This window comes from Phacochoerus africanus, chromosome 15 (assembly GCF_016906955.1).
Source record: "Phacochoerus africanus isolate WHEZ1 chromosome 15, ROS_Pafr_v1, whole genome shotgun sequence".
Taxonomy (NCBI): domain Eukaryota; kingdom Metazoa; phylum Chordata; class Mammalia; order Artiodactyla; family Suidae; genus Phacochoerus; species Phacochoerus africanus.
Genome location: NC_062558.1, coordinates 141,138,593 through 141,163,322, shown reverse-complemented (window position 1 = coordinate 141,163,322; position 24,730 = coordinate 141,138,593). Strand labels below are relative to the sequence as shown.

General features: G+C 65.2%; 1 protein-coding gene across 7 annotated transcripts in view; it reads right to left on the bottom strand.

The window, feature by feature from the left end:
- Positions 1-24,730, bottom strand: part of INPP5A (inositol polyphosphate-5-phosphatase A) — a 157,981-nt gene that overhangs the window by 4,621 nt on the left and 128,630 nt on the right. For 4 of the 7 annotated variants that reach the window (XM_047760827.1, XM_047760826.1, XM_047760823.1 and 1 more), the window contains exons 10-13: positions 15,698-15,793; positions 15,534-15,608; positions 8,804-8,877; positions 137-248 (exon numbers count right to left, since the gene is read on the bottom strand). In XM_047760827.1, coding sequence (XP_047616783.1) covers positions 137-248; positions 8,804-8,877; positions 15,534-15,608; positions 15,698-15,793 — 357 coding nt within the window. Of the gene's footprint in view, positions 1-136; positions 249-8,803; positions 8,878-15,533; positions 15,609-15,697; positions 15,794-23,843; positions 23,979-24,730 lie in introns of all 7 variants that reach the window. The other 3 variants (XM_047760824.1, XM_047760821.1, XM_047760822.1) reach the window with 1 other exon arrangement.

Here is a 24,730-nt window from a genome sequence, read left to right as displayed (position 1 = left end):
CGAGCCTGGCACCAGCTCCCAGGTGACCGAGGGGCCACCACAGGGCGAGGCTGGGGGCATCCGGGGGCCAGCGGACAGGTGCACCCCTAGGCCCGTGGCTCCCCCGCCCGGCCTAGCGCGCTGGTCTCACACTCACCCTCAGAATCAGCTCCTTGGCCGACGGGGACATGAGGACGCGGTCACACCAGGCGGGGCACCGGGTGTTCATGTACTGCCGGCCCTGGCTGGAGTCCTCGCTGTACGGGTAGCTGCGGAGACAGGACGGGAAGGCGCGGTCAGCAGCGCCCCAGCCCCTCCTCCGGCCCCTCCTCCGCATCCGAGGAGAGGGCTGCTGGGCTCTCCTCCCCGCACATCACAACGGCCAACAGTGTCCCGGGAAAGAATAGGCGGGAGAAGCTTCTGGAATAAAGTTGAAGGACTGTCCCCGCACAGCCTGGCAGACATGCACTCAGCTCCTGAACGCAGCTTTATTTTTGGACAAGGCCGAAAGCCAGCGAAACCTGCACGGAGAGCTGGGCCCAAACAGACGCCGCGGCCTGTCCCACTGAGGCAGCCATCTCGGGAGTGTCCAGGTGCCCGGGCCACGGCCTTGGGCTGTTGCTGTGGCAGAGTGTGTGCCCGGCCCCGACGTGCTGTCCTGGCTGCTCGGGCCCCACTGCCTGTCCGCGGACCTGGCTCAGCCGCCAGGAAAGGCCGGGGCCCAGGGGAGTGGGGCCCCCACGACCGACGGACGGACAAGTGTGGGGAGCAGGGCTGCCACCACCGGCTGTGCCCCGGCGTCCTGACTGGCCGCCAGGCTGAGGTCCCTTGTGCCCTGCCCCCGCCCCAGGCAGCTCCCCCGTTTCCAGAACTCAGGGGAACACTACGGCCTCCAGGCCCTGCACCGCCCAGCGGGCCCACCTGGTCCGTGTAAAACCGCTCGGCCCACCCCTGTGGGCCCTCTGAGTGGGACCGTATGAGGAGCAGATGACCCGGCTTTGGGGACCCTCGGCCGCGCTCTCTGCGCCCCGGAATCCAAGACTTCTCCTCGCTGGGTGCACAGCAAGCCCCACCCCCTTCGCCGAGAGCAAAGGGCAGGGGAAAGGGCGGCGGCAGGGCTGAGGCCACGGCTGGGAAGGTCCTGCAGGCTCTGAGCGCACCCTAGCTGGTCTTTGCAGGGGGGAATGCCTCTTCCTATGAGCTGAGGCTCTCTGCCACGAGGTGGGCAGGATGAGTTCGCCTGGAGGGAAATCTGCAGGCATCCAAGATGCCCGGGAGACGCGGTCAGACCCCAGCCTCACCCACGCGCCTTGCCGGGCAGGCGGCAGCTGTGACCAGAAGTCTTCTCTGACCACGGGTGACTGCTGTGCCCCTGGCCCCCGCTCTGCCCTGCTTGGACAACCTCAGACCAGGGGCGGCCGCAGCCACAGGCCACTCAGTAAGAGCCTGGGCGCATCGCTGAGACCAGAGCGGACGGAAGCAGGAACGTGAGCTGCAGAAGCCAGCAAGTGGTCCCGGGGGACACCCAAGACGTCGTTTCTGCTCCAGGAGGGCCCTTAGGAGCCCTGCCCACCGGGCCCTGCAGAGGCTGCGCCCCAGCACCCAGGGTCCTTCGGGGCCCGGCGGGCAGGGCCCGGGAAGCGCTGCGGGCTCCGGGTTAGAAACTGCGCACGAAAGCCTCCTCTCGCTGGTGTGCGGGCCCCGTGCATGTGGGGGCCCGTTGCTACAAAGCACGCGCTGGGGGCGGGGCTGCGCCCCCCACTGCCGCTGGGAGTTCAAGGGCTAATGGGCACTCCAGGGACAGCTGCTCTGGTGGGGAGCAGCACCGACGGCGGCCAGGATCCGCCAGGAGCTTCCCGCTGGAACCTCAGCCCGAGTGCCCGCACGGCACCAGCCCCTCTGTGCTTGGGCAGGTCTGGCTCCATGGGGCGTCCACACGAGATTCAAGGGGGAAAAAGGAGCAGGTCCTGAGGGCACCCTGTGCGGTGGGCGGGGCTGCTGGGGCAGACCCTTGCCCCTACGGACGGACTGGACCTCGAAGGAGCCCAGCCACTCCCAGAGCCAGGAGCAAACAGGGCCTCGCTGGTGGCCTGAAAGGAGGGCCAGGGCGGCCAAGGCCCTGCCAGTGGCTCTGAGGATGCCCGAGCCACGCCTCCGGGGCTCGCGGTGATTAATGCTCACTGTGCACGCAGACTTATCTAAAAGCAAACCCTGCCAGGGTGTGGACGCCGGCCTGGGCCCCGCGGCGGGAGAGTGACCGCCGCAATGACTGGCAGCCGATAAAGCGGTAACAATCGCCCACCTGTCCCAGACCCTCAAGCTCCTCCCGCAGGATGTGGCGGCCGGCCCTTTGCCGAGGCCCTGCTGACAAGGCGTGGCCTCCCTCTGAGCAGGTGGCAGGTGGGTGGAGCCGCCCGGGCCCGAGGCCGCTGGCAGGGCTGGAAGGCACAAAGGCCCACTGTGCCGGCCGGCGAGTCTGCAAGGACCGCCCCTGAGGGCGGGGGACGCAGGCTCAGGCGGAATCCAAGGGTGGAGGGGCGGGGGCCCCCGAACCCGGCCAGGAACGGCCCGACTCTGCACTGGAGTGGGAGGCGGAGGCCCCCGAGACCCTTGGGGGTGAGGACAGAAGTCTTTCCTCGATTCCTGGTGTTTCCATGTCACGTCTCCGTTGTGGGGGCAGACGGCCAGCACAGAACCAGCAGTGGCCGCGCAAAGACTCATGTTCCACACACCCCCCGTCAGTGGAACTTCTGGAAAAGAAAAGGAGGAGCAAAGCCGAGCATGGCTGGGAGTACCATCCAAACGGTTAGCGGAGGGGTTAGCCGACGCACCAGGAGGCTCGCGGTGGTCAGAGGCGCAGAGCTGACCGGCTCTCCAGGCACAGGGCACCTGCTGTCCCCGGGGGCCAACCGGCCGGCTTCCCGCCCCTGGAGCTCCGGTTTCTCGCCCCTTGGCCCTTGTCCCTGTGCCGCCTGGTGGGCCGCATCCAGGCAGGGATCGGTGACCAGGTGGACCCACGGGAGTCCTGGCTCCCTTCCCAAGCCCACGGGCACACAGCAGGGAGGTGTCTCCTTGTCCAAACGGGCACCATGTTAATTCATCATCACAGACAGGAACCTACAAATGGTCCCACTTGAAATTACGGCCCACAAGGAAGGCTGAAAAGAGCTCCTAAGACTCAGTACTTTATAAGCCATCCACCGACGAGAGACGGCCTCCTCCGGTGGGACTGGCATGACGTGCTGCATCCCTGCATCACCTACACTTTTGTCTTTCTCGAAAGCTAACACTTGTTTTTTTCTGTAACACATTTGGTAAAAACACCTGCCTGTGCCCAGCCTGGGAAAGTGTGGCTTTCTCGGTGTTGGCAGAGTGCCCAAGGAGGGGGGCTGGGCTGTGGCCATCTCCCCACTTTCTGGGCCAGCTTCACTCAAAGCCACAGTGCAGGGGACACCCCCGACTGCCCCTGAGCTCCCATCATGCAGCCTGGCGGATCCCGCCGGCTCAGGTTCCCGTGTGCCCGAGCCTGCGTGGGCAGCGGGCTGCAGCGGGCTTCCACCTCAGCCTGGGTACCATCCCAGCATCAGCGGCATTTTGGTCAGTCCGGATTTGGCGCGTTCTTGGCTGTGGTATGTGGCCCCAGGGCCCTCTCGGGGCCTGGAAGGTGGGTCACCCTCACAGTCACACGGAGACACCGCTTGCTGGTATCAGGGTGTTGGCGCTGCCTCCCTGGGGGTCTCCTCTGAGGGACACGTGCAGGCAAAGCTGTATAAATCCTGGGCTGCTCCTCCAGCCTGGGAGACGTGGCTGGGGTGGGACGGGAGCAGGGGGCGCACCCCCTCCCCCACGGGGGATCCTCCGGCTTCAGTGAAGAGAGGTTTGCAAGGGGCTGTCCTGGGGGCGGGGGTGGGAGGTGCTGTCGGCGGCCCCCCGAGGGACTCGGGTCCAGAGCTGTGCGGGTGAGTTCGACTCCGGAGATGCTGCGGAGCTTCGGGGGTCGGAGAGGCGGCTGAGTCGTCTTCATGCTCTGATCTCTATTAAACTCTCAGAATCGCACCCCGAGTTAGAACCGCCTGCTGGCAGCACAGCGCAGAGATCTGGTGGCTCCTCTGGGGTGTCCCAGCCCTCCTGGGCCGTCCCAGGCAGAGGCCAGCTGGGCTCCTGCCATCGGCTCATCAGCTCTGGGTTTAGAGCGGGAGTCATGAGTGGGGGCTGGGCCCGAGGGCCACTTGCTCCTCTGAGGGCCCTGGCGTCTGGGAGCTGGACGGCTTGACAGCACCGGGGGAGGAACGTTAGCTTCCCGCCGTCCGCTGCGCACAAGCGGCTCATGGCCGTTTCTGCATCACCTCGAGGCCGAGCAGCGGAGAAGGCGCAGCTCCGGGTGCCAGCACCACAGTCTCTGCCCCCGGGTATTCTACACTCAGACTTGAAGTTTCTGCCGGCACCAGCACGTGCAACCCCACATGGCGTTAAAGGCCTTCCTTCTGCCTGGTCCTGGGCGCTGTCCCCAGCCACATGGGGTTGGCGGGTGCAGCGTGGGGTGGGGCCTGGAGGGTCTCCCTGAGCCCACGAGGCTGGCCTGGCTGCACGATCTGCATCTTGAGCCAACCAGTCACTTTGGTCACTTCCTGAGGAAGGTCCCCCAGGAAGGCGCTTCGAAGTTGGAAACACGAGCACCTCTTCCAGCAAAGGGACACACGGCCCTTAGTCACAGGCCCTTAGGAGTGAAGTCCTGCTGGTCCGAGGAGAACAGCGACGCACGGCTCTGCAGAGGGGCCCCCGCTCCCTGGAGACCCATCTGCAGGTGCAGCACCTCTGGGGACTGTGGGTGTGGATTGGCCATGGCCTCGAGCCGGTGGTGGCCACTCCGGCTCTGCACTGAGACCGCCAGCCCGCCCTGTGGAGGTGTGAGAGCGCCCTCAGCCAGGGCGCAGCGCGCAAGCTGCTCAAGGGACGAAGGCAGGGGCGGCAGGAAGGTTCTGAGGACCAGGCGTGGGGGAAGGAAGGCTGCAGGTTCACCCACTCTCAGGAAGCGCCTCCCTCCCCCAGGGCCTCCACGTAGGAGCTGCCGGAGCCCAGCAGCCAGCAGAGCCCAGAGCCACGGACTCTGGGGCCTGATGGCTTGGCGCACACGGGAGGGAAGCAAGGATGACGCAGGCCTTAGGGCTGTGGGAAGAAGCCTGCACAGCCCTTTGCGGGGACTGAGGGTCACCACGCGCACACCCTGCCCTGCCCAAGGCCCTGCGGACCAGTGTGGAGGCAGGGTCCCTCCCTGGCAGGTGCAGCTTCTGGGAAGAGCCCTGTGGGCCTCAGGCACACAGGCAGGTTCTGCCTTTTGACTTCAGAGCCCTCTGTCAAAGGAGGACACCCTGGGGGCAGAGGACACAGCAGCCAGAAGCTCCACGGGCACCCGGCAGTGGGCCTCCCGGCCAGCAGTCCGGCCTCAGAGTGCAGGGTGGGGCTGGCCGCCCAGGAAGGAGGGGGTGCTCCCAAGGTCACTGTGGCCAAGTTCCTGCCTGCCCTGGCAGGGGGACATGCGGCACGGGGACAGGAAGGGGGCACAGGACAGGACAGCGGGGGCGCCAAGCCCCCCCCCCCCCCACAGCGTCCTCCGTGGCTTCCACGCCTCAGCTCGGAGAGAAACGGGAGGGTCTGCAGAGAAACCACGCCAGGCGGATGTCCCGCTGCCTCCATGGGACACGCCCTCAGCCCGCAGCTGCAGATACCCCCCATGGTCCCGCGCATAAAGCAGACCCCAAGTTCACACCCAGGCAACACCCCCACCTATACACACACACATGCACACACCCACGCAATGCATACACCCAGGCAACACAGCCAGGCCATGCACACCTGGGTACACACCCAGGTAACACCTCACCTATACACACACCCAGGCCACGCCCCCCCCCACCAGGCAACACACACCCAAGCCACGCACACATCCAGGCAGTACACACACCCATCTACACACCCAGGCAACAGCCCCCTGGCAACACACATGCCTGTGCATAAACCCAGGAAACACACATGCTCACATGTGCACTTGAGTACAAACCACACAAACCCACGCACACACCCCATGCAAACACCTATCTGCTCACAGGTGCTCCCCCCACGTGCACGTGCTCACACACGCCACGCACATGCCCACAGCTACACAACGCACACCTGTACATACTCTCCTACTCTCTCTTTCACACACACACACACACACACACACAGGCCCATGTGCACACCCCACCCCACCCCCACCTGACACACAACTACATCCATGCACGTACACCCACAGGCCTACATGTGTGCACATGACTCTGCATACACACGTGTGCACCCACACCATGTACGTCCACTCACCGGGCACATCCACACACGTGTAGACACTCTATGCACACGTGCAAACCCACGCATTGCAGAAACACGTGATTAGTCTACAATCTGATCATACACACCACAGGTGCACACACAGACCACACACCTAAACACACGCAGCTACACGCACAGTCACGCCGTGTAGTGCCCACATCCACGCACACATGCACACGAGTGAGTGACCTGTGCAGAGCTCTCTGTGCACACCCCACACACATGTGCACAGGAGCTCCTACTCCTGGACACGGAGGCACACCTGCAACGCGCCCGCGACCACTTATTTCCCGGAGGACTCGAGGTAGCGAAGCTCCCAGCCTCCACCTGTAACCTTTGTTCCTGCCATCGCCCTGCTTCCGCTGACACTGTTCCCAGGGTCTGGAGCATCTCTCCAGCCCCCACGTGACACCAGTGGGATCTGTGACCCTCCCTGATGGTCACAGACATGGCAGACGCCGCTGCCACAGGCCAAAGGGGTGTGGCCCCGGCAGTGGGGGAGGGTGACCAGGGCGGTGGGGGAGGGGAAGATGGGCAGCGGGGTGTGTGTGTGTGTGTGTGTGAGAGAGAGAGAGAGAGAGAGAGAGACCAGGGCGGTGGGGGAGGGGAAGACGGGCGGGGGGCGGGGGGGCGGACGTGGACGGCGGGGCACTGGGGGAAAGGCCTCACGAGCTTGGGGGCTTTGGCCCGCAAGCCTGTGTGCCTGGGCTGAGAGGGGGGATGTATTTCTCTCCGTGAGCTGCGCCGCGGATCTGAGAGGCGAGGGTTTCGTCTGCACAGCCCCACCTCCGGCTCCTGGTTCCCGTCTCAGAAAACCTCTCTCCTCAGCCCCGGAAAGGGAGGCCATCTGACCCCAGACTGGGGAGTGGGGGAGCCAGTGCCTCCCGCGCCTGGTCCCCTCAGGCTGGCCGCTGGCCCACCCTCTGCCTACTTCCCCCCGGGGGGCCACCCCTAGCGTGAGGGTGCATTCCCCACCAGGTCACCAGGACCTCCCCAGTTCTGGGACGAGAGTGGGACATCTGGGGCCATTCTGCTGCCATGCAAGCCAGTCACACCCCAAGGCAGGTGCGTCCCAGCTGAGTCCAGGTCACCTCTGGGTGGCACTGCCTGCCCCAGGCACCCTGCTGAACACCCAGGTGGTCCCTGAAGCTCCCCGCAATTGCACCAAAGCCCCCCACCTTCCAGTGGGGGTTCACAGGCCTGGGTGCAGTCACCTCCCCGGGGTCCTGTGGCTCCGTGGGACCACCGACCCCGGGCCTCTCTGACCACACCGCCCAGCGCTGGACCTGCCAGCCTCTGGGCCACTGGGGGGCGGGGGGGGGGGGAAAGCTTGTCCCTCAGCCACCTGAGCACGGGCCATGAGGTCCTGCGGCTCCTGGTGAGCCCGTCCTGCCCGCACCTTCCAGGCCCCACATTTGCTCTTGGCCCCCGGCCTCCTTCCTCCGGGCAGCCCCCCAGCCCAGCCTTGGCAGGTGCGCTGGAAGCTAAAGGGCAGGAGGGCCGCTCGGAACCCCCGGCACCACCCTCAGGAGGATGGGCTGAACGGCACCCCCCAGACAACCTTGGCTGCCACTGGGGTGCTGTCATCCATATGCCACTGCGGTCTGACACAGCGTCAGCGCCCTGGACGCACTGCCGCTCCCCGGTTCATGGCTGTCGGCTTCTCTGGAACCAACTAGGCGCCCGAGGGCCCAGCAGAGCCCACAGCCCCTGCTTCTCTGGCCGCTGGCCCAGGTGCTGCCCCCGGGCTCTGCACGCCTGGCTGCCCGAAGGCAGGAAGGGCACCGCTACAGAGGTTCCACGTGCAGGGGACGGGGGGGTCCCTCCAAGCCCCCACACATTTGGCCACTTGAAGCGAGGCACAGGAACGGGGTCACCCTCACTGGGTGGAGGCCACCTGGCACCCTCTGTGGGGCACTGATGCGTTTGCTGCCAGGCCTGACACAGAGAAGTGGGGGCCGCGGTGCCCTCAGCCTGGCTGGCAGCTGCTGCCAGGCTCTCCCACCTTCGAAAGCTTCCTGGAAGGTGCCCAGGGCCCAGTTTCCACCCAGTGATAGGAATTTCTACTTGGAACCTGACCTAGGAGGAAGAGGAAAAGGAGCCTGTGATGGGGCGTCTGTGACCGTCCAGAGGGGCCAGAGTGTGGCCGAGGGGCCACTTTCTAAGGGTCTCTCTCTTTACCGCACGGCTCTCTGCGGCCGGCCTCTCAGAAGGGACTCTGTAAATGCCAGAGTGAACACAGAAAAAGCTTCAAACGCGAGAAAGACCAGACCAAACCAACCCCCACGAGGGCCCCAGCAAGACCAAAATGCAGAACTGCCTCGGCGGGACCCTGGTCCATTAGTCTGGGGGCCCCGCTGGGCGTGCCCAGGCTGCAGGAGGCGCCGAGGGCATCAAGGCAGGCCAGACGGGGGGCAGAGGAGGGGTTACCTGCGGACCAGCCACGGGCGTTGCTTACCTGGGAGGGAAGGAGATGTCCAGTTCACACAGTCTGTCCTTAAAGACAGACAGCTCTTTGTCAAATTCTAAGAGCTAAAGAAGAGAAACAGAAGAAAACAGTCACTTCGCGTGGCTTCCCCTGAAGACCCTGAGCAGCCCTGGGGGCGGGGCTGTGCCCGGGGAAACACGCGCGGCTCCGGCCTCCCCCTGCCCTGCACGCCCCCCCGGGCCGTGTGCGGGCTGCCCGGGTGACGGCCGCTCAGCCAGAGCGGCCTGGGGGCACCCATGGGTCTGCCACGACGCCTGCTCCGGATTCAGCTCCTCTGCTGGGTGCCGGACCCCGCACTGCCCTTGCTGCCCGGCCGTTGGGCCACCGCACTGCTGAAACCACGCAGTGCAGCCAGAGCGGCTGGCATTGCCTCTGCAGTGCCCCTGGGGCTGTGTCCTGCGGAGGGACACGGCTCCCGTTTTGTCCAATCTAAGTCAGAGAGGGCGAAGGGCAACCCTGTGCGGGCAGACAGGCGGCCGCGCCCGTGTGTAGCCAGACTCCAGCAGGGAGCTGGGGCGGGAAGCACGGCTTTCGGAACGCAGACCTGGCCCGAGGGGCTCTTCAGAGCCACACCCACAGGGCGCTGTGCCGCAGGAGGGAAGGGCCGCCAGCAGTCTGGCCTCTGGTACGCACACCCTGGGGACATACTCATCAATCACGTCCCCTCCCAGCTGCCCCCGGAAGCCGCGCCACATCCCCTGCTCCTGGCCCCTCATCCATCACCCGCGAGGCGTGCAGTGAGCAGCCTCGTGTCCACAGTGGTCGCTGAGCGGCAGGTGCTACTTGGCCACCTGCATGCAGCCTCCCCGCCTGCACCGGCGGCAATCAGGGCCGCCTTCCTCGTAGGAGCTGCTCCTGGTGCTCCCGGTGGGAGGGTCAACCGGAGCTCCTTTCGCACAAACCAGGCTCACACGCATTCCTGCAGGGTCCTGGACACCCAGGGTCTGGAGGCCAAAGAGCCTACAGGGGCCACGGGCGAGCCCACAGCTGCTGCTAAGAGCCGCCAGCACCACCTGACGGCCATGCCTGGCACCCCAGGGCTCGGGGGGAGGGGGGGCAGGGGCAGAGCGGGATGCAGGACGGGGAGGTGGGTGGGGGGTGGACGGAGGGTCTGGGGACTAGGGGGAAGTGCAGGCACAGGGTGGGGGGCGCAGAGCCCCCTGGCTGTCCCGGCACCAATGATCTCCTGCCCGGGTATCCAGGAGAAAAGCAGGGCAGACGGCTCCGGATGTTTCTGGAGTCAGGGGCTGGGGAGGCAGGTGGAGAGGAAGTCCTGGGGGAGGGTGAAGCAAGAGCAGGGGGCCTGGACCAGTCCCGCCAGGATGTGTGTCTGCGCGACCACGTGCCTGGAGATGCCCTCACCTCACACTCACGGGCACACATGCACTCATGCCGGCTGCCTTGAGGACAAGCTTCCTGAGCGCTGGCAGACTGGATGCGACAGTGGCCCCTGGGGGCGGGCGGGGCTGCGGGGCGTCTGCCCAGGAGACGCAGCCTGTGGGAGGTCCCGGCCCCTCCGGGAAGGATAAGAAGGGGCACCTGGATGGCGGCTGTTGAACCCAACGCTGGTGACGGCTTCCTTCCCCACTGGGCGCGTCCAGCACCCGGGGCCGTGCAGGCGGGGAGCACGCCCCAGCCCCAGCCTCACTGGCCATGTTGCAAGCCTTGTATTTCTCCCAAACTTAACCCAGACCCTCAGAGAAGGAAAGAAAGACTCTGGAGACAGCACGTCCACGTGGCCATCCTGCCCCGCCCCCACGTGACAGGCACACGCATGTCCACAGAGCGTCACACTGGCAGGTCCCTTCCTGCTGCTCTGGTACCGCCGTCGGGTCCACGCCCAGCTCTGCCGTCCAGCTGTGTCCACTTAGCTCATCCCTGCAGACTTTCACGGCAGCGACTCTGCTTCTAGAAATTCCTATATATATATAGGCTCTTTCCAAAAACCCGTGTGGATGTATGTACTTAGGGCCACACCTGCGGCACACGGAGGTTCCCAGGCCAGGGGTCGAATCGGAGCTGCAGCTGCCGACCGACACCTCAGCCACGGCAATGCCAGATCCTTCACCCTCTGAGCAAGGTCAGGGATCAAACCCGCATCCTCATGGATCCTAGTTGGGTTCTTTACTGCTGAGCCACAACGGGAGCTCCTAGTTCTTATATTTTTTAACAATTTGTAAACCATCTCACCCTCTGACTGTTACGAGTACCCGACCACCGGACCCAGACCGTCGCCCCTGTGAAGGGCCTTCCACACGCTCTGTGCCTGGGGCTGTACTTCCCCGGCAGACTCCTCGTGGGAGACAGAGATGAGGTGCTGCTGTCGGGGACGCGAGACAGCGGACGAGGGGCCAGGCTTATAAAGGGTGTTGGGACAGGCGCGCGACTCTCTTCCGCACACTCTGAGGACAGTCTGGGACAACCTCGAGCCCTGGACGCCTCCCAGGCCCCGGCCTCCCCGGCCCAGCCTGGCTGGGTCAGCGCCAGCCTCACTCAGAAGGAGCAAACCTCCCCGGGCCCCCGCCCACCCTGCCAGCTGCACCCACTGGGGCAGACCCTCAGTGAGCAGCGGGAGGCAGGGCCTGCCCACCGCCTCCCCACCTGGGCCCCCACCCCCAGGTCACCCCCGCAGGTCTCCCCGTGCCCCGCGGCTCCTCTGTCCCTGCAGCCCGGGCCCCCCGCCTGGTCCCTTCCTCACCCAGAGCAGCCCTGGTGCTTCACCTCACACAAGGGCAAGGACGGTCCGTAAAGCTCCTGCGGGGGGTGAGGGACGCCCTCAATGCCCGACTCTCTCTCAAGTGGGCTCTCAAGTGGAGATACGGCCGCCCAGCCACTCCTTGCACACCCAGCAAGGGGCACTGGACACATTCACACACATGCCCGCTCGCGTCCACACACACCACGTACGTGCTTGTCTTCAAGTTTCTGAGTTAAGGGGACAGTTAACTAGCTCACACTAGTTCAGGGGACACGCGGGTGCCCCAGCCCCCGCTTGCTGAAGGAAGGAAAGATCTGGAAGGTGTCAGCTGCTCAGAGCAATGGCGCCACCACGGGGAGGACTCAGCCTGGGGTCTCGGGCGGGACCCACCCCCCGCCCAAGACCCAGGTGCACAGTTGGGCCCCACACGCACTGACTTGAGGCTCTCGGGGTGGCACCGCCCTCAGGGTGATAACCTGCCCGTGTGGAAAGCGGAGGCGCTCTGAAAGGCAGCGGGGCCTCCGCCCTGATCTAAGTGTGTTCCCGAAGCCTCTGCCGAGACGCAGGTCGTGCCGGACACTCCAGCCAAGGCCATGGACAGCAGAGACTGGCCTTGGCCTCCTGGCCGCCCCCCGGCCCGGGAAGGCGGGGGCGAGCCCCACAGCCCCACAGCCGGGACTCGCACGTGGGCCCCAGGCCGAGCTGCCCGGGCCCGACGGGCCGGCCATCCAGCGGCTCTGACAGGAGACGGCGCCCAGGGCTCCAGGCCACGCGTCCTCTGGAAGGACGGGCTAGACCGCGGCTGCTGCCGCCAAACGCCAGCGCTGAGATGTTTCTGATTAGAAGTGATATTGCGTTTCTGTTGAGATGGTAATCTGTACCTCTTGGAGATTTTTCACAAACATGATAACCCATTTCACATGTATCTTAAACATTCTTCTTGATTACAAAGTGAAAAACAGCGCGGGGCGTGTGTGGACAATGATAAAGCAGCCGGCCGCTCATATGTACCTGTCAGGAGCTGTCCCCAGCCCACGAATTCCTCTGTTACTGCAGAGACACCGCGCTGATAAAGAAAAAGAGGCCGGAAAATCAATGTGCCCCGAGCTGGAGCAGTTGCTAAACACACAGAAAACCTCTCCATCCAACAGGCCACCGCTGTGAAGTTCCCGAGCCCTGCCCGGGGACAGCCGCGGAAAATTTAATCTCTCCAAATCCTCGCCAGGGCACTCCATCCTGCGGCTTTGACAGCCACACTTATAATTAATTATACAATTTCGATGGGAATATCGACTAAACAAAGCTATAAATCATAGAAAAAGTCAATAAGCATGGACACATTCAATCACGTCCCGGCCAATGATTACTGCTCTTAAAACACAATAATTATTTTCAGAGCCAGCTCGAATTAAATTTCTGTCAGACGGGAACAAGACCGGGGCTTGGTCAAGGATGCGGCGGATCTGGGGCCGCGGCCGGTGTGCATCCTCCTGCCACAGGCGCCCCCCTGAAGGTGAGCAGCCCTCGGGGGGCTCGTCAGGCCGCCCGTCGTCCCCCCACCCCGTGGGTCTGGACACCTGTCTCCCACGTGGGGCCGAGCTGCCCGGAGGGGCCTGCGGAGGCAGAGCCCCCGTGCCCCCCCGGGAGGTTCCCGACACCAGGTGGGGGCCACGCTCTTTCCAAAAACCCGTGTGGAAACCTGTCTGCTTCGACGCTGCTACATCTTTTCAGGTGAGAGTCAGACTCAAAAGTTCTCCCAGACGTTCAAACCAATATTCCTCCACTTTGAAAAACCACGATTCCACGTGGTGAATAAATTCAGAAATAGAGACCACGCGGCCGTAACACCTGTAACTCCTGAGGGGGGCACACTTCACCCGGGGCGGGGGTGGGGTGGCAGGGGCTTGGGACCCCCACGTGACACCCCCCCAGGCCCGGGGTTTCCTCCCTCCAATGACAGAACTTCCTTCTCATCAATCTCCCGGCTCCTTCCGGAACGTTCTGGCCCCCGGCTGCCCCAGCGCCACACTCCCCGCAGCCACTGTTCTCACCAGGGCGGCCCCGCTGTCTGCCTGCCCGGTGGCCGCTCAGTGCGGGGCCCCCACGGCCCACTCCGCCGGACCCTCTCCTGCTGCCCAGGGCGGGGCTGGCACTTTGCCCCCGATTTGGGCACAGGCAGCGCGTCCCCAAACCAGCCCCATGTGCTCCAGGCCCTGCTGAGGCCCCGGGACACCACCCTCTTCGGGCAGATGGCAGTGGGATGCAGCCGCGCCCTGCGCTGCCTCCGGCCCAGGGGAACCGCTGGTGTCTGAGTGTGAGCGTGGGCACTGCCCGGACACAGCGCCACCCAGACCCGAGGCTCCTGAGGAGCTGAGAAGCAAACTGGCTGAGGGGACGGGTGTCCAGGGGGTGATGGCCTGTACGAGACTCGGGGCGCTCGCGAGCCAGGCGGCGGTCAGGGTCCCAGGCTTTACCTGACGACGGCGGGAAGTGGCCAAGGCCTGGGAGCTGAGGCCTGACCGGACGGGCTCCAGGCCAGGGGGGCACATAGAGGCAGGAAGGGGACAGAGAGGGGGACACCTGAGGAGGGAGGGTGGACGCAGGTGTGTGGAGGGGTCCAGGCCCAGGGGCTGGTGGACGTGGGGGCTCTGGCGGGTGCTATGCTTCCCGGGGGAGGACAGGACGGTAGGGAGGGGCTGGCGGGCTCTACGCAGTGCAGCCGAAGCAGGCACACAGACTGGCAAGGTCTGCGGGCAGCCCGACGCCCCGGTCTCCAGGCCTAGACCTGGGGACCCTCCCACACCCCGAGGCACAGCCGAGCACCCAGTGCACAGAGGGGCCCGAGGCAGATGCGAGACAGAGGGGTTGAGAGCTGGACACTCAAGGCCCAGTGGGTGCCCAGGCCACCCCAGGGCACAGAGAGCTGAGCTTGGGGCAGGGGCCCGGGGAGCTGACCCTCAAGGGGTGCGGGCCTCAGGTCCAGGCCCACCCCCGGCCTTTGGGATACAGATGTCCCCTGGGGACCACAGTCTTGGTGGCAAGCAGGTGGGTGAGGTGACCGGGAGCTGGAAACGAGGATAAAGCTACAGGCAGCCCCTTACGGGGGGGAGGGGGGAGGGGGGCAGCAAGGCCCAGGGGTTGGGGGGAGGGAAGACACAGGCGCCCACCTGGGCATGGGTGAGGCTGCCCACAGGTGTCCCCACCTGCCCTCGGGGGCCTGCAGGCAGCTGCCCAGGGCCAGGATCGCCAAGGACCACAAGGCCCTGGGGGAGGGGGCGTGGGGGCACAGCTGGCTCCAGGCAGCTCAAAAGAGACTGTTCTTACATTTGGGGGAGACTGGGAGCAGGCTGGCCAATGACTGTCCTGTCGTGGCTTGGAAATGGCCCCTGCTGGGCTGGGGCCCCGCGGAGACGGGCAGCAGGTCCGAGCTCGCTCACAGCACAACCCAAGTGTCAAAAGCAGGCCCAGCCGCCGCTCAGCGAGAGAAACAGGCACCGCGAGGGGAGGCCGCCCGCCTGCACCCCACCCTGCAGGGGCCGCGCTCTCCCGGGGGTCTGAGCTGCCGGTTCACATGTATGTCACTCTGCACACACGCACACGCATGCACAGGTGTGCCCCCCAAATTCCCAGAGGTTTCTCCTCTTTCCGAAGGAAGCCGGGCTCTGTGGGCTGGCCCTGAACCAGGGGCACTGTGCCCACAGCGCCTGTCTATTGCCTCTCACATGGGAGGGGCCCCAGTGCCGAGAGCCGTGCTGCCTATCAGGGGTGGTGAGGCGGGTGGCACGGCCTGGGCAGCGGCAGGAGGCACCCAGGGACCGGCCCAGGGGAGAAGTGAGGGGAGGGGAGGTTCAGAACGTGAGCCCTGGGTGGTGACAGCACCGGGAGAGCGCGGGTCTGGGGACGTGGAGGAGGGGGCCACATCCCCCCAGAGCCGTGGTGGGGGGGAGGGGACTGTGTCCCCCCAGAGCGGCAGGCACAGCCTCGGTCCGACAGAGGACTCACCGCAGTGCCGTTGTTGTCCCGGAAAACCTCCTGGTTGAAGTAGTCAAAGAGTTTCTTCTCGAGCTGGAGCATCACCTGCCGAGGGAGGGGCCGTCAGAGCAGGTGGGCCCCCAGCGGGGCCGGCCGGCCGCACCCCCGCCCGGACCGCACCTGCGGACGCTCACCTTCCGGTCATTGTCGGACTCTCGGAATATCAGCTTCACGACCTCGTTGGTGTCGGCGGCCCGCACGGTCTGCATGGTGGCCTTCGTGCAGAGGGTCTGGGGAGACGAGGCGGGAACTCAGGGAGGGCTCCGGCCCGCCGCCCACCCGCGGCCCCCGAAGCCACCAGCTCGTTTCCCACCCCACCCCTCGCTGACGCTGCCCTTTCCAGGCGGCCGGAGGCTGTGGGACCACAGATCCAGGGCAGGGAGGCGGCAGCGCCCAAACGCGGGAGTGCCACCTGCAGGCCCACCCCACGCCCCGCGTTTGTGTCAATTACACATTAGCAGAGCTGTCTTTTTAAAAAGGACGTGCTTTCGTTATTATTTTTTAAAAGACCATTGCAACAGAACAACTAAAATCTTGACTAAAAAAAACGCCTCGGAGGGGCCTCGTGTGTCACTCCACGGTGGAGCCCGGGCTCGGAGGCCGCGCTCGCGTGCAGGGGCAGAGCCCCTCGGGCCGCCTTGCCCGGCGGGGCCACAGCGCCCGTTCGGGACCGGCATTGACATTCAGAGCACAGGCGGCTAATCAGGTCAAGCCCCAAAGTGGCTTTTGGACTCAAGCGTCACGAGTCAGTCTGGCTGCCTTCAAACCCACGGATTAGGACAAGCGCCCAACAAGCCAGCGCAGAGGGGCCACCCTGCCCAGCCCTCGGGAGGAGGCCGGCTCCATCCAGATGCTAATGAGCTTAAGTGGCTTAAGCCCGGTGAATGGGGAGCCTCAGTGATTGGGGCCGCCCTTCTGGCTCCGGCCGATTCAGGAAATTCATGGTCTTCTCCCAAAGGCATCTGCTGGAAACTTTTTAAAAAATGGCTTTATCTCGCCACTTCAGGCGGGCTCCCGAAGGATAAACAACCCATCAGCCGGCCCCACGGAGGGCCTCCGCGTGCCTCTGGCCCTTTCTCCCACACCCGCCAGCCACCTCATTCACCGGGTTTTAAAGGGATCAGGCCGGGCGTCCAGGCCTCCTCCCTGGCCTTTCAATCAGCGGTCGTGACCGCTCAGGCAGAAACTCCCGGGCCAGGGCCTTTCCGGCTCGCCTACTTAGGCGTTTGGCTCTTTTCAAAGGAGAAAAAAATTCCCCAAATGCTATTTTGAAAAAGGCACCTAAGATTTATTTCATTATGAGCAGCCGTGCGAAGGGCCCGGGAAAGGGGGCCCATCACTGTCTTACTGGCACTCGGAGCCCTGGGCACTAACGGGACGACCGGTGCCAAGGATGGGCACCTGTGGGGCCGACCCGGGCACTGGCGTCGGCCCAGAAGGGCGGTTTTTGGTGTTTTCTGAGGGTCCCCGAGGTCTACGGCCACTTGATTACCAGAGACCCGTGGGTGGCCCTGCTCCTTCAGGACCCACAGAGACCCCTCCAACCAGCTCCAAAACTGTAAGACAGAGCCTCTGGGTCCCCCAGGCCTCACAGAGCCCGCTCTGCACCTGCCGGTGGAGTTTTTGCCGCCCGCGGGGGAGGGGCAGGCACCCTCAGCCAAACACCCGCACCCAGAGCCCTGGGCTCGGCCCGGGGCTGGTCAGGAAAACCCGTGTGGACTCTGCCTCCGGGGGACCTGGGTAAAGCCTGGCCTGGGGGATGCGGTGGCCTCAGACCTGGGGCGAGATGGAACGTGCGCTCACGGGTTCTGGGCGGTAAGGTTTGGTCTGCGGTGGGGAAGAGCACGTTCAGAAACCACTACGTTTCTGAACGGCAGATAAAAGCCGCCACTCCCTGAAGATCACTGCAAGAGGAGGCAGGTACTAAAAAGCAACTGACTGCATCTGCCAACGGCTTGCCAGGCTCCAGATCCAGTTCTCCACCTCAGACACCGGCTTCTGTCCACACTGAGCACCTGGGGCCCCCAGGAGCCCTGCTGACACGTCCCCCAGGGTTCCAGAGGACCCCACGGAGGCCAGGAAGGGCAGGGCTGTGGTCAGCGTGTGCGAGGACCTGGGGGTGTCAGGGGGCCTGCCAGGCGAAGGCCGGTGGCAGGCTGAGAGGTGGGGAGAGGCGCTGGGGAGGGGAGGGCGTGGATGGCGGGCGTGGAGGAGACCTGAGGGGACACGGCCGGCCTCGCGGGGCTCCTGGGTGACCGGGACAGAAAGTCGGGGGCCCCACGAGCACAGGCCCACCCAGAGGCCCCATGGGTCTGTTTGCTCCTCAGAGGCAGAAAGAACCAGAGCAGCCTGGGCTAATCTTTTCCTCCCCAGAGAAAACATGGAAGTGGCTGCTTTGGAAGCGCGTTCTGAGTCAGCAGGACCTGGTCTTGCAGGCCGAGGACCCGAGTCTGGGTCCCTCACCACCGGAGCCAGGAGCCTTGACGTGCGAGTGTGCAGGGGTGTCCGGGTCCCTCCGAGCTCGGAGAGAGTCTAAGGCCCGGGTGCAGGCGCTGCCACGCGTTCCACATCCCAGGGCGTCGGCGCCGGGAGGAACAGACCCGGGACGTGGCCAGGCTGCGGTCAGCAGGTGCGGGGCTCGCCCGCGTTGACCGCGGGGTGCGCCTGGTCAGGGCTGGACCATCATGTTCTCGGGGTCCCGAGGACTTCAGACGAGAGAGGCGGGGTGCAGGGGACACTTCCGAAACCGAATCCCACTGCGGCGACGTCGCTAACGCCCCATCTATCCTGATGGCTACTTTTGTTTCCGGTTCAAAGCAGGTGCTGGTGGAGCCGCGGACACCCTTCCTGCAGCCAGAGGGGCCACGGGAGCCCTGTACCTTCTCAGGGACAGATGCCACGTCCCGGCCTTCAGGGAGCCTCTGAGAAGCCCCTGCTCCAAGAGGGAACGGCGGCCCCAGCTCCCAGCCTGGGTGGACACTGCTGGGTGACCCGCGTGCAGATTCATCCTTGAGGCCTCCTGACCTTGGCCCGTTCCCCCTCTGGCCCCGGCTGACCCCACCCCAGATCTGCACCAGGCCTCGGGGACAATGAGCAGGGTCATTGTCACCTGTCGGGCTGCACAAAGGGTGAGGCAAGGTTTGACCCTGACTTCAGCTGGGGGCCTGCCGGGCTGCTGAAGGCATGGGGAGGGTCCGACCCCAATGCACCCCTCGCCTCCCTCTGCGCACGGAGCAAGGAGGTTCAAAGGTCAGATAGACACAAAGCCAGTCTGGCCCCCAATTCAGACACAACACAGGCAGGTATCGAGGGAAATAGTCTAGTGTGTTCCTAGCAGAACTGGACCTGGTTTTCAAGTTGAGACCCTGGAAGGACGTAACGCTGGGAACCCCATTTCTGCCTTGACTCCCGGGAAAAGCCCACACCACAGAACAGACCCAGAGAACAGGGAGGAGCGAGACCAAGGGCATCGAGCCCCCGGGGTCTGCATTCCCTTGGCCCACCTGCTGGGGACCAGGCCCTTTGGCGTGAAGGGCGTGGGTGGCCAGCGGGCACCGAAACAGGGGGCCTCCGTCCGCTGCTCAGAGCACTCGGCTCCCCAGTGGACTGGGGCCCCCTTGGGGGCTGGATTGATTTTTTCCATCAGATGGAAAGTGGAACTGCCTTAAAATGAAAACAATCAAAACAGGGGCTTCTTGAGGTTGTGAAGCACCCAAGCCCCGGCAAGGGTCCATCCTGTCCCAGTGGTGGCATCACGCTCCCCAGGGCCTGGCCTCCGTTTGGACGCGCTGGGCCGCCGGGAAGGACAGCGGGACTGCACACAGGCCCGGCATTGCTGGGCTCGTCCGCAAGTGAGGGGACGGGACGGGCTCCGTGTGGCCCCACTCACAGCACGACGTGTTCTGGAAACGCAGAGCAGCATCCGCTCCCTGCCCGCCGCGCCAGGGCTGCAGCACGGGGCGCCGAGCCAGCCCCAGGTTCAGCCCTTTACCAGCCTCCTTCTCAAGCTGAGAGAGGAATCGGAGCGTCTCCTCGACTCCCGGGGGTTCGCCGATGCTCCTTGACACCCGGGGCCAGGGAGGAGGGGAGGCCGGGCCGGCGGTGGGTGGGCTCCAGGACGCGCCCCGCCCTCCACGGCCGCCCTCGGCGCGCGACCCGGCTCCGGAGCTTTCATCCCCTGTCAGCCTCGCGGAGGAAAACATGCAGGCCCTCTGATAGCATGAAATCGGGAACAAAGCCAGGGCACAAAGGGGGCCGACTGGCCGTGGCGCTGGTCCTCTCTTCAGCCACCCGTGTGTTCAGAGGACCGACTCGGAGAAGCTGGAAGGAGAAGCCCGTGCAAGAAAAGCCACCTTCCCGGCTCTCCACCCAGGGCCGGGACGGGCGTGGCCGTGCTGAGGACTCGGGCAGGGGCGGCCGACACCCGTGAGGACATCGCGCACGTAGGACCCCGGGGGGGATGCGGCCCTGCCGGGCCCTGTGCGAGAAACGCCCGAGACCACAGGCGGGGCCCCACTGCCAGCAGCTCATCCACCTGCTGCTGCTGCTGCTGAAACAGAGCAGGATGGGGGGGCGAGGGGGCTTGGTGCCATCGAGGGCCGCAGCCTGGGTGCCTGCGCCTCCTGGGGGCAGAGGCTGGAGACCTGCCCGGGCCAGCAGCGTTCAGCCTCCGAGCTGCACAGAGAGGTCCCCGCCCCAAGGACGGCCCCTCGGGCGCTGCTGCAGCGCACGCTCCTGGGTAAAGAAGCCGCACTACAACTGGCCTCTCCTTCCCACGCACACGGACGCCCCGCCACCTCTGTGCGGTGCGTCCAGCAGAGCCGGGCCGAGGCCCACAACTGGCACTGCAGGAGCTCGGGGCCACGTCACTGAGATGACAGCGAGGCCAGGCCCTGGCGCTGAGCGCCGGGGTGCTGGGCATCCACGTGGAAAACTCCTCACTGAAAACTCGGCAACAGGGGCCCGGGCAAAGCCAGCCCGCCCTCGGCTCTTCCGCCGGCCTGCGACTTTCGGTTCAAGTCGAGTTGTAAAAATGTCTAAAAATTAAAAGGTGTACAAACAAAACTCCCAATGGATATCCTCACGCAGCGCAGAATCCAAGAAGGAGAAAGACGCGACGTCTCTACACGGGTTCTCCTTCGAACCAGTTAGAGGGAAATCCTTATATTTTTCAAGACTCTAGAAAACAGAACCGCCTCCAGAGAAAGGCGACTCCCGGGACCGGTGAACACGGCCTGCGTCCTGCTGGGGTTCCAGGAGGCCCACGCGATGCAGCCCCAGAGGAGACCCAGGCCTCCAGGCCCCAAGCTGCGGCCACCCGCCCGGGCCGGGGCCCACGCAGGCTGCCCAGAGCGCCCCCTCGGAGTCTAGGGGTGAAAGGCTGCCCCTCAGAACAGAACTGGAGCCCACTCCCCAGGTTTAACACTGGCAGAAGGCAGCACAGAGACAGACAGCCCCGTGCCCTGGAGGTCCACCATCGCTCCCCAGAGACAGGCTGGTCCTTGGCCACCACCCTCTACGGACGTTTGTCCGGTCCTAGAGGCGTCCGAGGAGCAGAAGAGTCACCGACTCAGTGTCCGGACGCTCCGAGTGGGCGGCTTCAGCACCTGCCTTGGTCGTGGTAACCTGTGGCTCCTCGGGAAAGCGCTGGGTCGGCGGGACCCTCTGACCCCCTACCCAGGGCGGCGGGGGAGGACACGGGCCATGCCTGAGAAGTAAGCACTGGGTAGACAGAGCCGCAGCTGGGAGCGCCCACAGTGCCCGGGGAACAGGCTGTGGTGGCAGCCCCACAGGGAGAGACGGGGCCACTCAGCCCGAGGCAGAAAGGGCCTGACCCAGGGCAGGGACACGCGGCCCCGCATGAGCCCTGGCCAGGACTCAGCCTCCTCTGCACGCACGCACGCACGCACACCCACACAGGCGTGCACAGGCATGTGCACCCACACGTGTACATGCAGCCTCGGGAAAGGGGCAGCCTTGGGGTGCCTGGCCCTGGCTCGGCCCCTCAGCGCCCCCTGAGCTGGGCCCGAGGCCCAGGAGGTCGCCACGTCCACGGGGCCAGTCTGAGGCCAGGCGGCTGGGCTGAGGCTGCCGCCCGGAGGTGGGTGGACTCATGCGGTGAAGGCAGAGGCTGCTGGGCAGCGTCTGTTTCTCGGCTGCACACGGCGGGCCCAGTACAGGTGCCTGTGAGACAGCAAAGAGCCACCCCCACTTCTCCCCGCTTAACGGCCAGCAGGGACCGCGTCCTCAGGGGGCTCATCAGGGTGACGATTTCCTGGGTTTTCAGGGTCCTGGCGGCCTGCGGGGCCCAGGGAACGACCACCCTGGTTGGGCCGGGGACCCAAGGGCTGAGCGGTGGCAGCGGCCACGTCAGGTTTTCACAGGAAAGTGCCACGGGGTGACTGTCCTGCTTCTGGCTTCACATGAACCCCATCTTTTCAAAGGCTTTCCTGAGTCTGAGCCCTGTAAGCACACAAGTCCGGGGGCCGGCAGGCGCTGACATCGCTGGGCGGGACCCTGGGCAGCGCTGCTGGGAGGCCGTGTCAGCATCACGGGAGCCCGCGTCCTTTGTTCTGTGTTGTCAGCTGTGCCTCGGAACAGCAGGCCACAGAGACCCTTTCATCTCCGCTCCAAGGCGCTCCCGCCAGCTCCCCACCTGCCAACGGAGAGGCGACAGCGCCCGCACGCGGCCTGCTGGACAAACCCAACCCTGTGCCCAGCTCTGGGGCCAGGGGAGCAGGACCCATTTCTCTCGAGGGAAGAAGCGGGGCTCTTTCTCAGCCTCATGTCCAGCAGGACTGGACCGTCACCGTGGGTCCGGAAGGGGGACCTGCCACCCTCCGGGTTCAGCCTTTCCAGAACGTCCCCAGCCGTCCACGGGCACACCAGGGCTCAGAGCTGCTGGGTGGCGGGGGCCTGGGCCCCACCCTTGTCACCTGCCCTGTGACTGAGCAGGACCTCTGGGCCTCTGAGGACAGACCCTGCCCCGAACTCCGGAGGCCCTGCCCTGGTTCCAAAGAAGACAGTCATCAGAAAAGCGAAAGGGCAGGTGTGGCCAGAGGCTGGGAGGCTGTGTGACGAAAGTGCCTGTGGCTGGGGCAGGGGCTCGGGCCGCTGGGCAGCCTGGCCGCGGTCTTCCTGGCCAGTGATGGGACACGGGGCGGCTGCGGCAGTGCCTTCCGGGCGCCCTCTTCCGAGGCAGGCGTGGTCAGTATCAGGACCCTCGCTGTCGGGGCCCCGCCCGGGCACCCGTGAACGTGCGCGTCCAGGCCCACCTCGGCCACTGGGAAGCCAGCGTCCTCACAGGCCCGGCTCGTCTCCGACAGGCTGCGCTGGCACCTGACCGTGACCTGTCAGTAGCCGGCAACTGGTTTTTAACGACAGCCACCAGCCTCCAAAAACGCATCCATCACCGCTGCTGTCGGTGGTGACGGACGGCAGGTGGGCGCGTGGCCGGGCCCGCGGAGACAGGAGCGCCTGGCACTGCTGTCGCTCTTTGTCACTGGCCAGCTGAGCGCCCCAGCTGCCAGGGCCACGGCGCGAGACAGAAAACATACCCTCTGAGGATCCCGCCAGCACGGCTGAGCCGAAGGCTGCGTTATTAATTAGTTTGGGAGGCACAGCCCATTAGACGGCACGGGACAATTGTGTTTAATTTGTGTGGGTTTTAATTATGGCTTAAGCAGCACCAAATCTGATCACAGGACCGTCTTCTCAGTTCTGCTTGGCCAGCACGTTTGTATTAATTTGCATCTGAGACGAGAGCTGTCTTTCACTTTGCACACAGCACCTCCTTTTGAGGCGGGTGCCCGGCAAGAGGGCCCGGGACCCCGAACCGTCCCTCACTGTCCCCCGCCGCAAAGGACCAGGGTTCCCACCTCGCCCTGGAGCTCCCTGCCCCCAGGACTGGTGGAGGCTGCCTCTGGGCCGCGGTTTGGGGAGGACCCGACTGACCTGCGGGGTCTCTCAGGAGCTCGGTGGCGGCAGCACGCGCCAGGCGAGGTGGGGCGGGATCGCGCACAGGAGCAGGGATGTCCTCGGGGCAACCCCAGGCCCAGGGCACTAGCGGGCGCTCAGCAATGAAAACCAGAGCCCAGCCCTGCTGGCTTCCCGGCTGCCACCAAGGGCAACCTCGACTTTCCTCCAGACAAGGTAATGCGGGCACTTCCGCAAGACGCGGCCAGTGGGGGTCCCGGGCCCCCATCACGATGCCGCCTCAGACTTTCTGACCTGCGCCATTGCAGTGCTGCTGGGACGCTTGTGGTCACCTGTGATGCTGACCTTCCAGACTGCCCGAGGGCAGCGTTCCCGAAGCACGGTGGTCCAGGCAGAGGTGATGCAACTGTGCCACACGGGAGGCTGGACCCGGAGTCTACACTGCGGGTGTCTCAGCTGGGCGCCTTCGGGATCCAACACCTGGGGAGACACGGGGCGTGCCGTGCAGGGAGCGGACTGTGCACAGAGCCGGAGCCCTGGCTCCCCAAACAGCTCGGACGCGCCCACGTGAGGCCACGTGGGTAGCAGGAAGCGGCGGCCCCGCGAGGCGTCGCATCTCGTCTTCACCAAACGCTCACTTGGGAGGAAATTTAAAAGGAGCGGGGCACCTGCCCGGACACCTTTCCTCGGCCGTCTTCTCGAGGACTTGACCGCTGAGGCCTCCCGCTTGCAGCCGTTCAGGAGCATCTGGAGAAAGTCTCTGGTTTCCACCGTTTCTCTAAGTCGCTTTTGCAGACAGAAGCCCCTTCAAAGAGCCCCGGCAGCCAGCAGGCTCTGCTGTCCCGAGAGGTGCTTCCGGGGCATTGAGAAGCCCCGGGCTCGACGGGCAGTCGAGTGACTGTTACCGAACGGGGTACAGAGACGGGGGTCCTTCTCCAGCCGCCCTCAGCTCAGACCCAGCTCTGCCCACGCCGTTTCCTGAGTCGGCAGCACTCAGCCCCGAGGAAGCCGTGCGCTGCCAGGAAGCGGGGTCTCGTCCACCCAGACCTCAGCGCGGGGCCTCTCCACAAAGGGGCCTCGGCGCACGTGGCCGGTCCAGGTTCTTGAGACCAGCTCCCCTTGGACGTCGGGCAGGCGAATCCAACGCCGGGGGTCCCCCGGCCCTGCCCCCTGCCCTCAAACATCTGCCTCCAGACCTCGCTTCAGCCACCTCGTCTGTGCTCACTGTTCCG